Source organism: Salvelinus alpinus, chromosome 13 (genome assembly GCF_045679555.1).
Source record: "Salvelinus alpinus chromosome 13, SLU_Salpinus.1, whole genome shotgun sequence".
Lineage (NCBI taxonomy): Eukaryota > Metazoa > Chordata > Actinopteri > Salmoniformes > Salmonidae > Salvelinus > Salvelinus alpinus.
The window spans coordinates 26,105,244-26,118,427 of NC_092098.1; the positions used below are offsets into that span (position 1 = coordinate 26,105,244).

At 42.4% G+C, this 13,184-nt stretch overlaps 2 protein-coding genes and 1 pseudogene across 11 annotated transcripts in view; 1 reads left to right on the forward strand and 2 right to left on the reverse strand.

Moving 5' to 3' along the window:
- Window positions 1-7,204, reverse strand: part of LOC139537450 (vacuole membrane protein 1-like) — a 376,416-nt gene extending 369,212 nt beyond the window's left edge. The window contains exons 1-2 of one of the 3 annotated variants that reach the window (XM_071338748.1): window positions 7,070-7,204; window positions 213-322 (exon numbers count right to left, since the gene is read on the reverse strand). Coding sequence is in view for 2 of the 3 variants with exons in the window: in XM_071338747.1 (XP_071194848.1) it covers window positions 213-322; window positions 2,038-2,044 (117 nt within the window). In the remaining variant the exon portion in view is untranslated. Of the gene's footprint in view, window positions 1-212; window positions 323-2,037; window positions 2,060-2,456; window positions 2,566-7,069 lie in introns of those variants that run through there. The other 2 variants (XM_071338749.1, XM_071338747.1) reach the window with 2 other exon arrangements.
- A 626-nt stretch (window positions 7,205-7,830) lies between these two features.
- Window positions 7,831-8,318, forward strand: LOC139537451 (peptidyl-tRNA hydrolase 2, mitochondrial-like; annotated as a pseudogene).
- A 504-nt stretch (window positions 8,319-8,822) lies between these two features.
- LOC139537453 (clathrin heavy chain 1) overlaps window positions 8,823-13,184 on the reverse strand; it is a 51,725-nt gene continuing 47,363 nt past the window's right edge. Inside the window, exons 29-32 of one of the 8 annotated variants that reach the window (XM_071338750.1) lie at window positions 13,157-13,177; window positions 11,046-11,121; window positions 10,703-10,723; window positions 8,823-10,237 (exon numbers count right to left, since the gene is read on the reverse strand). In XM_071338750.1, the coding sequence (XP_071194851.1) occupies window positions 10,101-10,237; window positions 10,703-10,723; window positions 11,046-11,121; window positions 13,157-13,177 (255 nt within the window). In that variant the 3' untranslated portion in view covers window positions 8,823-10,100. Of the gene's footprint in view, window positions 10,238-10,418; window positions 10,623-10,702; window positions 10,724-11,045; window positions 11,122-13,156; window positions 13,178-13,184 lie in introns of those variants that run through there. The other 7 variants (XM_071338751.1, XM_071338753.1, XM_071338755.1 and 4 more) reach the window with 7 other exon arrangements.

The following is a 13,184-nucleotide window of genomic DNA, read 5'->3' on the forward strand; positions in this document are numbered from 1 at the left end:
ACAGTGGGGTTTACCTTTACCACCTCTGAAAACATGTCAGTCAATGTGAACTACTAGGCTGTAGCTTAAATCAACTCAAATGATGCTGTGCTGGTTGTTATTTTCTTCAGTCAGGGTGAACAGAAATACTTTGGCCTACATCACCGTATGTTACGTCAACAATAACAATCATTAACTTCATGAACTGGTTATGGTCATTCAGCGGTCCCTACCTGCACACTGCACCTTGTGCTTTTCTCTGGCTGATAGGCGCCTCTGAGGTAGCTCGCAGTCTGACCCATGTTTTGCCATCTCATTGAATAGTGGTTGGACCGGGGGGGACCTAAAGAGGAATGACAAAAAACAGAGAGAGGACAGACTGTGGTTAGAGCAGACCTAGGGGACTGTTAGTCCAGACTGAGTGGTGAACAAAGTGCAGCAAGATATGGGACAGACTGTGTAGTGTTGGCAGGTCTAGTCATGGCGGAGTGATGATCAGAGTGCAGAAGGTGATGGTATCATTAGGTCATGCATAGGGCTTTATCGGGTTACCACTAATCTGCAGGACACAGAACAGTGTGTGTGTGTGTGACAGAGACAACTTAGAGCTGAGAGTTGGGACTCTGACATACAGGCACGCAGGCTGCTCAGCTCTGGTGGAAGTGTCAGTGTCACACAGCCTGATAATCCCTCTATCCAGCACCCATGGCTCTGCTACAGGAGGGCCCCTGTATTCAGTTTACAAACGTACACATTAACTGGGCTGACAGACACAGTACAGAGTTGGATTTTACAGGGGCCCATGATGGCTCTCTTCTATTATAGATAGGAATTCTATGGACACATGCTGACTGAGGCCCGAGTAGGGTTGTTTTTGTTGTGAGAAATAATAGCTGCGAGCCTCTGGAACACACATGGACAGCGACAACCTACTACTGAACGGTATAGGGTGGCTTATAGGTCTAAATGCAGAAGTTCATCACTGCTCATTCAAACCTCCTAGTAAGTGAATGAGCAAGTTATTTACAATCAACACTACAAAAAAGTAGCCAAACAGATGTTTTACAAAAAGTTACCTGTTCCTTCTAATACATATACTTGGATAGAAAAGATGCACGGGAAAATGTTATTTATTGGACTGAAAATACTGCCGCATTAAAATCACTCAGTCGGTGTTGAGTTTAGGCTACAATATTCAGTGTAGGAGATAATAGCCTACTACACCGACATGCTCAATAACGCAGAGTGAGGTCACTGAGGTTGTTTACATAAGAGTTGGTGCAACACAAGCACAAAATACATAGACTGGTTCCTACACCTACCAGTTAAGCCAGTCATGTAACGTTTAGGGGGAGTAAAGGTATTGGATACCCCATATCAACTTCAACTACTGCCTCTAATCATACCATGAATGTTTTCTGTGAGAGAAGTAACTTTGGCTGAGAACAAAACAGCTTGGATATACGGTCTATTGACTGCTATCCAAAAAGGAGAGCAATAAGCATCATGCATCAAAGCCAGCTGCATTGCAGAGCTAGTCAAGCACCTTTAAAGGGACAATCTGGAATTGCTACATATATTTTTGGTCAGTTAAATTAATAGCCATTGATTCTTGAAGAATATAACTTTTATAAATGCTTCATGAGTTAAAATGTTATACCCCATAAGATCTCACAAAATAAGCTTGTTTTACTCCAATGTTTGTAAACAATGTAAACAAACACTGTATAGCTTCAAAACATGGTTAACATTACCATTTTAATCTCATGGATGGTCAGTCCTTGCAGCCACAGCTCTATGAATTTGAGTGTTTATATTTCTCAAGCCCCATCCCTCAGCTGTTTACCAAAACAAGAGGCAGGGTGTACCTTTTTGTTATTGTTTGAACTCCGGATTGACCCTTTAATATACTCTATTGTCTACTCTTGTGCGTCAACAAGACTGTTGTTTGGCTGTGTGACGTAACTTGACAAATAAGCAGCATCACAGCTTGTCAGTACAGGGGAGTTGGAACCCCCACTACGCTTCATCATTTAAAGAGCGCAATCTTTGATTTACCTGTCATGTTGATTTCACAATCTGCAATTTCAAGACTGATGCCTGAAAAGAACAAAACAGCGCGTATCCTAGATCCAGCAGCGCGCACAAAGTCCGCCAGAGCCAAGGACTCGATTGCGCAATAACTTCCTTCAATAAACAGACTGCGTGTTTGAGACCTGTTGTGAACCCATTTGTGCCGTTACGCTTCGAAAGCAAAACTATGGTTGTGAAACTTCACCAGGGGATAAATAATTAAAGTAAACAATCGCGTCGAATTAAATGTGATTTCTTTTTGACAAGCAGTTCTAGCATCACTCCCTCTCCACGCAGTGCGCACTGGTTTTTAAAGTAGCCTATCAACAGTACCAAAAAGTCATATGAATCTCTTGGTACGCAACAAGTAATGCACAATGTTCGAGGCAGATAGAGCAACTTACCATATTGAGATGTCTTGAGTGCTAGCAATATGCCAAAAACCACCGTTTCAAGCTCCGGTGGCAATAGAATTATATAACCTACACGACTATAGTCTAGTGCGGGGTGTGGTGGAGGCACAGAAAGGGATAACGCACTAGAAGGATAGTCGGGGGCCGCGGAGGGGGTGGTGGCAAGTAAATGAGGAGACATTTCACCGTTTGCAGTAACTACCCCAAGAGTTAAAAACTAATTTAAAGCTCCAAAAATATATTCAGATCCCTTTCCTGGAACACACAAGTACAATTGTTAGTTTTTTTTATATACATTTTTTTTTGAAGAGGGCGGGGGAGGAGGATTATTTAAGATACTGTTTGAAGAGGTAGGGTTTTCTGGAAGATGGGCAGGGACTCCTGTCCTAGCTTCAGGTGGAAGGTGGTTCCACCGTTGGGGTGCCAGGGCAGAGAAGAGCTTGGACTGGGCTGAGCGGGAGCTGCCCTCCCATGGGTGTGGGAGGACCAAGAGACCTGAGGTGGCAGAACGGAGTGCTCGGGTTGGGGTGTAGGGTTTGAGCATAGCCTGACGGTAGGGAGGGGCAGTTCCTCTAGCTGTTCTGTAGGTAAGCACCATGGTCTTGTAGTGGATGTGAGCTTCAACTGGAAGCCAGTGGAGTGTGTGGAGGATTGGGGTGACATGAGAGAACTTGGGAAGGTTGAAAACCAGATGGGCTACTGCGTTCTGGATAAGTTGCAGGCGTTTAATGGCACAAGCGGGGAGCCCAACCAACAGCGAGTTGCAGTAATACAGACGGGAGAGGACAAGTGTGTCAACCGTGACGGAGAGGTCTTAGTGGATTCGGCTATTTCAGCCACACCTGTTGCTGACAGGTGTATAAAATCGAGCACACAACCATACAATCTCCATTGACAAACATTGGCAGTAGAATGGCCTTACTGAAGCGCTTAGTTACTTTAAACGTGGCACCGTCATAGGATGACACCTTTCCAACATATCAGTTCGTCAAATTTCTGCCATGCTAGAGCTGCCCCAGTCAACTGTAAGTGCTGTTATTGTGAAGTGGAAACGTCTAGGAGCAACAACAGCTCAGCTGCGACGTGGTAGGCCACTTCGCTCACAGAACGGGACCGCTGAGGGCTGAAGCGCGTAAAAATCATCTGTCCTAGGTTACAACACTCACTACCAAGTTCCAAACTGCCTCTGAAGACAACGTCAGCACAATAACTGTTTATCGGGAGCATCATGAAATGGGTTTCCATGGCCGAGCAGCCGCACACAAGCCTAAGATCACCATGTGCACCGCCAAGCGTTGGCTGGAGTGGTGTAAAGTGTGCCGCCATTGGAAACGCGTTCTCTGGAGTGATAAATCACGCTTCACCATCTGGCAGTCCGATGGACAAAAGTGGGATTCGCGGATGCCAAGAGAACACTACCTACCCCAATGTGTAGTACCAACTGTAAAGTTTGGTGGAGGAGGAATAATGGTCTAGGGCTGTTTTCCATGCTTCTGGCTAGGCTCCTTAGTTCCAGTGAAGGGAAATCTTAAAGCTACAGTATCTAATGACATTCTAGATGATTCTGTGCTTCCAACTTTGTGGCAACAGATTAGGGAAGGCCCTTTCCTGTTTCAGCATGACAATGCCCCCGTACACAAGGCGAAGGCCATACAGAAATGGTTTGTTGAGATCTGTGTGGAAGAACTTGACTGGCCTGCACAGAGCCCTGACCTCAACCCCATCGAACACCTTTTGGGATGAATTGGAACGCCGACTGCGAGCCACACCTAATCGCCCAACATCAGTGCCCGACCTCACTAATGCTCTTGTGGCTGAATGGATGCAAGTACCCGCAGCAATGTTCCAACATCTAGTGAAAAGCCTTCCCAGAAGAGTGGAGGCTGTTATAGCAGCAAAGGGGGACCAACCCCATAAGTTTAATGATCTTGCAAATATACATTTTGATAGGATCTTGAAACCATGGAAAGGGAAACCTGTCCATCTGAGTAAATTACCCTGATTAATTCTCTAGTGATATCGCAGTTTACATATCTATTCATGGCTCTACCCACTCCAAGAAAATATTTTTGTAAGTCACGTGAGCAAACAATATTTCATTTTATTTGTAATAAAAAAACAGAAAGTTAAAAGGGTATATTTATATAATGAATATAAGTGTAGAGGGCTAAAACTATTACATATCAAGGCATTAAACCTATATTAAAGCTTCTATTATCCCTGGGGCGGCAGGTAGCCTAGTGGTTAGATTGTTGGGCCAGTAACCGAAAGGTTGCTAGATCGAATCCCCGAGCTGACAAGGTAAAAATCTGTGGTTCTGCCCCTGAACAAGGCAGTTAACCCGCTGTTCCTAGGCCGTCATTGTAAATAAGAATTTGTTCTTAACTGACTTGTCTAGCTAAATAAAAAATTATATTGGCTCTGCAAACTGTATTGTTGGGGGATTTGAAGGTCCAGGGGCAATGTTGCAGATAGCCCCTAGTAAGACGCCATGGTAGAATGGAGGAATGTATTGCAAGAGAAAATGGTAGAATGATGATTTACTGGGAAAGATGGGTTGATCTGTGGCTGTCTGAAGGTTGGAATATATATATATATATATACACACGTTTGAGGTCATCCAATCAGGGGGGAGGTTGGGAATGTGATTGTTGTATGTTTTGTGTTTAGTTATTTATGTTGTGTGTTTTGGTTTCAGGCTGTGAGCGGTGTGTCTGTTGGTCCTGGTGATTATGGGTAGTTTCAGGCTGTGAGCGGGGTGTCTGTTGGTCCTGGTGGTTATGGGTGCGCTCGCTTCCATGCCTAGCCTATTGTACATGTGTATTATTGTAGCGTCACCATCTTTATTGCAAAAATAAATACAAATACAAACAACTTTAGACTACCTCTGTCAAATAAATATGTAATGAACTGTCCATTGATCAGCACAGCAATTGATAAATCAGGACTATGTTTGCAAAACAAGTGGTTCTAAGCTTATTTCAATATTACACGGGTAAGCTAACGGTTACAGAAATCGGGAACACAGACAAGCTCTATAGATCTCTATATGAGTGACTGTATCCAACACCTGTTATGTTGACCAAAATGGAATTATGAAATATATAATTTTTCACAATGACATGTATAGCTAAAATAAAGGTTTAAGGAAATACAGGCAGGCAGGCAGGCACCACATTACTACAAGACAAACCAGTTCACTCTATCAAGCCGGTGGTCTTGTAAGTATAAAAGCGAAGTTTTCTTTCATATAATTAAAAAGAGAGCATGGAAAGGGATAATGTCTTAGTGTATTTTGTAAAGAATCCAATACTTGACCTTGTATGCAGTACAAATCACATTGTGGGAGCACCTCTAAGTATGAATTAGGCTGTTTGTGAAGGTTTTAACCCTAAACAACCTTCCTACACAGCTAGTATGTAAAAGCTGTGTGCTGGAAAACCTTGGTAGAGCATGGGTGAAGTAGGCATTTTGATGCTCATGTGGATTTATTTAATTTTTCAGCTTCAGACCAACGCTTACTTCTCACTTAGTGTAACTTTTTGTTTAATATAGATACAAATTAACCATATAATGACTAAAGGGGTGACCTGTAGGAGTGATGAGGCACTCAATAAGTGATATAAGGCAGGGGGGGTTCTACAATTGCATTATAATGCATTATAATGCATTTCATGCTATTCCATTCATTACGCATTTCATGCTATTGTAATAGGTCTACATCCATAATCTAAATCATCAATGACAAATGTGAACTTTGTAAAAATATGACACCCATTGAGCTCTAAAGCCATTGAATGTAACTCTCTGAATTGAGAGCAGCTGTCATACCAGCTCTGTAGAGAAGGACAAAAATAAAACTAATGTCTGACAATATCAATGACCTGTTGTATGACTGAAGCTTGATAGACGTTTTTTCAAAGCCCCAAGAATGTGACCTTGCTCTCGAGCTATAACCCAACATTCTGTCAGGACAGGAGTTGCTACCCCTTTTAAAGAGTACATTTTTATAGCCTCAATCGCACCATAGATCACTTTTTATTTGGCAGCTAGCACCTCTAGAGAATAAATGATTCAGATATCCAGCCAAAGATCCTCAAGGAAAAGTCTAGCAAGAAATTAACAAATTGACCCTGAACAAAACAGACCAGTAAGTAGATGCAATGTGGATTATAGAGCATAACAAATATGCAATAGAATAGATTCGTTTGTTTTGTTTCCCCCAAACCATCAAATCCACATCACCTTTAATTCACACTAACCTAGCTTCATTCATACACGATGGCATTAATTAATCAGATCCTACTGTTATGAAAGCATGTTTTTCACCAGACACTAGACCATTTTCATTCATCAAGGACTCGGTCAAAATTACAGCGGCTCAAAATAAAATATTATTAGGGTATAGCAATATCATCAACCTTATTATATGCTGGACAAAACCTGGCACGCCACAGTAAACTAGCATTTTACAAATACATGCTGATAGAGGATAGCCTAATGTCAAATCTGGATAGACTGTATTTGGCCTAATGTTATGCTACTACTGTTATAAACACACCACGACAATGAGCAGACATCAACCGTACAAATAGTCCCCTTACCTTCTCCTTTTTCACTCTCGAACTGTCAAAAGCCGCAACCTGCCTCACATGAAAAAGACGTGTATTTTATTTGATCAAAGATTATTTAATATATTGACAAGATGGTCGAGTGACCTCTCTAACAAGGGAAAGACATGTCCTTAAAGATGGAAGCCAGGCGAGAGGAGGCGAGATCAGGTGGGACCATTCTAGCCAATGAGAGGGTAGATACGCGTGAGACTGCACAACAGGCACAACTCAAATACTACTAGTCGATATTCACTATTAATAAGGAATTCCCATCGACCACGCCGACAAAATGGGGAAAACAGGTCTTTCCAATTGACCGCCCATTGTAAAAGAGACAACTTTGTCGTAAATATTGTTGTACATTAACAAAACATTCTGAAAAGCTGCTGTGTTCAATTTACATGTAACCAGATCAAACATCCTGACCTACGGTTCGCAATGCTCCAACATAGGGAAATATAGGCTACAAGACCCCTGTAGCTTCAGGCCATTCAGCGTGGGGAATGTTGGGGCCTAGTTTCCAAGTAGGCTACACGTAGCTATGTGTGTGGAAAACATGTAATCACAAGACATTTGACTTGTTTAGTATAGTCCATTTAACTCCAATCACTACGTGTAGCTGCATAGCCAAGACCAACACAAACAAACGGACTATCTTATAGTTCCGTCGTCGGTAGCTAGCGTTCACGTGGCTGATATCATGAAAAGGGGCATGATCGAAGCCCTACAATGTTTTTCTAAGTAATGGTTTGACCAGTATCAAAATGTATTCCCTGTACGGCCAGGTAGTCATTTGAATATTGGAAGGAGTGGGCTGTGGACTTCGCCTAGGCAGGCACTTACGGGATCGGAGCGGCGATGGGGAACGGCAGTACGCCAGCTTCATGGGAGAGGAGTTCAAAATGATCCAGGTGGTCCGATCAGAGCTGAAGATGGGTATGGGGAAAGTGGCAGCCCAGTGCTCACACGCCGCTGTCAGCCTACAAGCAGGTCCAGCGCAGGAACCCTGAGCTGCTGATGCAATGAGGGTACTGCGGCCAGCCCGAAATCGTGGTTAAAGCCCCGGATGCGGACAGTCTGATAGAACTGCTAACCCATGCCAAAGTAGGGCTGCCTGTCTTTCTGCTCCAAGATGCAGGGAGGACCCAGATAGCACCAGGGTCCCTTACTGTGCTGGGAGTAGGCCCTGAACCAGCTGATCTCATGGACAAAGTCACTTGGACACTTGAAACTGTATTAGATAGAAATTAGGACTTGAGATTTCTGTATTGGAATTGGATAATCCTGGTTCACAGAGAAGTGGTCATCTGGGAACTATGTATATACATTAAAAGGTCCAACCATGTCATCCTAGCAGAACTGATACCCAGACCCAATAGGCCTACATCTTTTCCTGTGCTTAGAATGTGCACTTGTACTTAAACTACCCCAAACCCATCTGAGCTTGCAATTAAAACACTATTGTACATCACTCATTTGGCAGGCATAAATCCATAGTGATACGGATTTTCCCTAAAGGATGCCTTGATAAAAGGCTCATAAGAGTGAAGGTAGACCAACAAACGTTGGCCGTGCACAGCAGTCCTATTGCATCGGCCGTCATTTCAATTAATTCCCTGGCAATTCTAAATGTTGAATCGCCACAAATCATTGACACCTGTGCATGGCTGACGTGTTAGTCTATCCTTACAAACGTGGCAGACAAAACAAGGTTGAGAAGGGAACAAAAGAGACCCGACCAGACTTTTCTTGACAAACAAGACTTTATTTTATGTGGAAAAGAAAACTGCCATTTCATTCATCATCATGATCCAGATCCTGCACAATCAACTATTCATTTGTTTTGAAAGTATAGGGTAGAGGGAGAGTTAATGATTTTCTTTGTATACACACACACAAGCCTTTGATAAAAACACCAAATTACCAGTCTCTTCAATTAGATCAGACAAATATAATATGTGAGTCCCAAATGGCACCCTATTTCCTGCATAGTGCAGTACAATCTTTATGGGCCCTGGTCAAAAGTAGTGCACTATATAGGGAATAGGGTACCATTTTGGCCACACATAAACCTGGCAGGACATCAAGGCTATTAGGTTTTATATCTTCTTCTGTACAATCAAGAACAGTGACCTAGAACACCACGATATCCGGCATATACCAACCAACCGCAGCACAAGGAGGGGGGGTAGTAACGCACAGGTCTGACTGAACTGAAGAACAGAGCTTCTTTAATTCTCGTAATCAATCCCTCCAAATAGAATAGTCCCACACGAGCACTTTACAGCATGAGGAAAGGAAAGTGTCTTACACGCAGCTGAGTGAGACGCAAAGACACCATCGACTTCATCTCTCTACGCACGGTCTGACTCAATGACTAACTGGAGAGCCTGCATAGGCTTGGGAAGGATAAAACTCACTTTTGGAAATCATGTCTGTATGCATCTTAAAATAATCTTTCTCTAGAGCTACACAACCCTTTAACCCTGTGTAGGTCATTACTGGTATTTGTACATAGTGTTTCTAGTTTGTGGGTCATGGAAGCGGCAGTCATGTTCAAATATAGAACATTGTAGCTTTTTTCCTTTCTGAATATACAATAATTAAATGCATTTTACAGACTGATAGAACAAGCTGCTCACACACATCAAAATGAAGAGATTCTACATTAGTTTCTTCACTACAGAGTGCAAATCAGATGCTTCACAACATACCTTTTTTTAATTAAGAGGACTCGCTCTTCCCACAAGCCCCCTCATTGTACATAAACCATTCCCCATAAAAAAAATGGCATCTAGTAAATATAATGGAATGTGAAAAATTATAATAATTGTGATCCAATCTTTTTCTTTGACAACAGAAATAATGTCCTTCATGAGTTTTTTTTTTAAGGAAAACAAAAACATTTTTAAAAAACTGCTTGTTTGAATCCACTAAATGTTGTGAGAAGATGGTAATAGCCTAGTGGAGGACTGAGCTGAGAGAGATGGATGGATGGGCTCCAGGGCTTGCCAGGAGACCTTTACATGCCGTAGCCAAAGCCTGGTTGGGCCTGAGGTGCTTGGGGGTAGCCTGCAGGAGCCTGGTAACCGTAGCCGTAGGCCTGCTGGGGGGGCACGGGCACGCTGGGGCCAGCAGTCAGCATAAGCTGGGGTGTGCCTGGAGGAAGAGAGAGGCATTACACATGTTGGGCTGACACCAAAGATTAGAATCTATTCGGATTCGATTAATTTACTGAATAAAATAATTTGATGCCGATTGATTTGAATATTTAAACTTATCTTTTAACATGGAGCACAAGCCACAGCTCAACTCTAACATTCCAGAGTGCCAAGGAAGCCCAACTTTAATTTTTTATTTTAATGATTTTTCTTTTGAACAGCAGACTGTAGAGAGAAGACGGGTTGAGGAGATTGAGTCAAAGGGCAGCCGGCCGGATTCAAACCCATGCCGACTCTGCCATAAGTGTTCCGAGGTCAGGGGCAGTAGCCACTGGCCCACACGGAAGCCTAGATGCATTGTTCACAAGACTACAGCCTGTCTGCTGCAGAGGGACAAGAGAGCCACGAGAAAGCGAGTGTTGATCAGTTATGGACATAAGTGCTAAAAACATTGTTTGCTCACCATTTACTAAGTTATCAGGACCTATTAGGATGAGAAATACCAGAGTTTTGGCGCAGGTACAGCAGACTATACGAATATTCATTAGAAATGACAAATCTGATACGAATATCAAAACAGGGACAGCCACATACACATGCATGTCACCAATATCAACAAACTTGTCACTATTAAAAACCTTTACACAGCTTATCAATCTCTTTACTCTACATCTTATTTCCTATCTTTACTACTTGGAGCACAAAAGGCTGGGTTACGAGAGTCATCTTCACTGTTTAAGTGAGTTGGTGTGAATGGCTGTTCTCATTGGCCGTGTCAGATTCTTGGCTGTGAATGATGCACTTACCATAGACAATGGGTTGTGTCTCTGTCGCCTGCTCCTCCTCTTTCCTTAGGGACTCAGAGGTCTCCAGCTTGTCCACCTGGAAGAGGTCAGAAAGAACACAATGATAAACAGCTACAAGCAGGCAGGCCAGAGAAGACGTGCTGGAAAAGCCTTCATTAACTGTTCTTTCATTTAGTAGTTTAATATGTTAAGTGATTGATGGATAGGACTGTTCCAGGTGTGTGAAGTGTGTGCATTCTAGGTGATTATTCTTTGCAACACATACAAGGCTGCTGTGAGCTGCCCCTTCGTCACACATTTAAAACTAATGAAGAAATATGAGAGATGACCATTAAGATTTGTGTGAGAGGAAAAATACTTTCAATGAAATTTGGTCCCTCCATTCAGCCACTCTTGAAGTGATGTTTTCGGTATAGATTAACATTGCTATGTATGCAGAGAACCAAACCCATATCAAGTATGCAACAGGAGTACAAAATCTCATGATCAACATTTGACCTTTGTCATCTCTGAGCTATTTTAATGTAGCGATGTTAACTGCCAGGCGGTATTTTTTCTATGATTTATTTAGGACCTATTCACCCTTTCCCTTAAATCAAACATGCTTAGTTTTAGCTCATCAATATCAGTCTACTGTAACGCCAATGAGTGACCTTAAGCATAGCAGAAGCAGATTTCCAAAAGTTGTTAGGAAGAAAACGTAATTACGTTTGAAAAAGTTGCAAGAGGCAAGATGCATTTTGCGCTAGTAAAAAAACAACTTCTCACGATTTTGTTCTCACTATTTTTCTGTGCTTCTCAGTGCTGAAAGTGGGTTCAGTTCCCTCCATACCTCTTGTAAAGAACATTAAAAATAATGAGTAAATCTCTTCCCACAAAATCCCAACAAACAGAGGCGTCATTAAAAGGAGAACAACATGCTACAGTAGTAGTGTTACAATTGGTTAAAATAGTGTGCATGAAAAAGAGGCAAAAGTACTGAAGCGCAGAGGGAGTCAAAGCTCGGGATGATTCGTAGTCCAGCCACTCAAGGCCCATCAACCAACAGCAAGGCACAGCCGACAACATCAATGTCTCCTAGAGGCTCTCAGTGTGCTAGATTCTCATTGGCAGGTGCTCAATCACGTGCATATTTTCAAACCAGAGAACATTTCCCAAAGTGCAGGTACCATTACCCGTTTTTCATACAAACATACATACTCTCGGATACAGTGTAAAGGTCTGTGAAGGAATGCACTTTTCAGCTACTGCCCATGCAAAATGAACTTAATTAACAGACAGATTTTATTCTCTCCACCTTTAGTGCTGCAGCACAAGTTGTATTTCACTGTCAAGACTTCAATATGAGAATGAACTCGGTCATGAGAAATATATAATTTCATCACTACAAAATGGCATCACTACTGAAACATTTCTGGAGAAGGAAAACCCCCACCAGATAGGTGCAGCGATAGTAGTACGGTGCCCCTGAAAAAAATGTTGGTTAAGTGCCTTGTTCAGGGGCAGACATATTTCATTTCTCACCTTGTCCAAATGCTCTAACCACTATGCTACTTTCCACCCTAAAAAAGTGCATTCGCTTCACAAACTTTGATCATACAATGCATTTCTTGTCTTACAGTTTTAGTACTATGGTTAAATGCAGTCTACAACTGGTTTTCAGTCTATTTTGAGAGGGGGTCTTAGCTATGTGCTAGCAATCAGAAGCTTCAAGACTGAGTTCATTAATGGGTGTTATTTATTCTACAAAATTAACACTCTTGGGGCATCAAAAGCACTTTACGGTCATTGTGGGTTCAAGGGTAGGGACTGGGAACCAATGGCAGACTGGCATCATTGACAGACTTCCTCAGACTAAGGGTTGTCATTGGTGAGTAACTACAGATCTACTAGAGCACTCTGCTGCCCAGTCAGAGTCCAGTTGAGAAGGCACTACTGTGTGTGTGTGTGTGTGTCTGTCTGTGGAAAAGCAGCAGTGTAACTAACATATGGGAGAATTAAAATAAAACAATGCATGCAGATTCCTGAGGTAGCAGTGCTCCAGGCTAAATTAACCTAAATTAAAGAACAAAACAGCAAGAGAGAGATGGAATATAGGAATAGACTTTCACCTTTTCCTTAATTGCATCAACCTGGAAG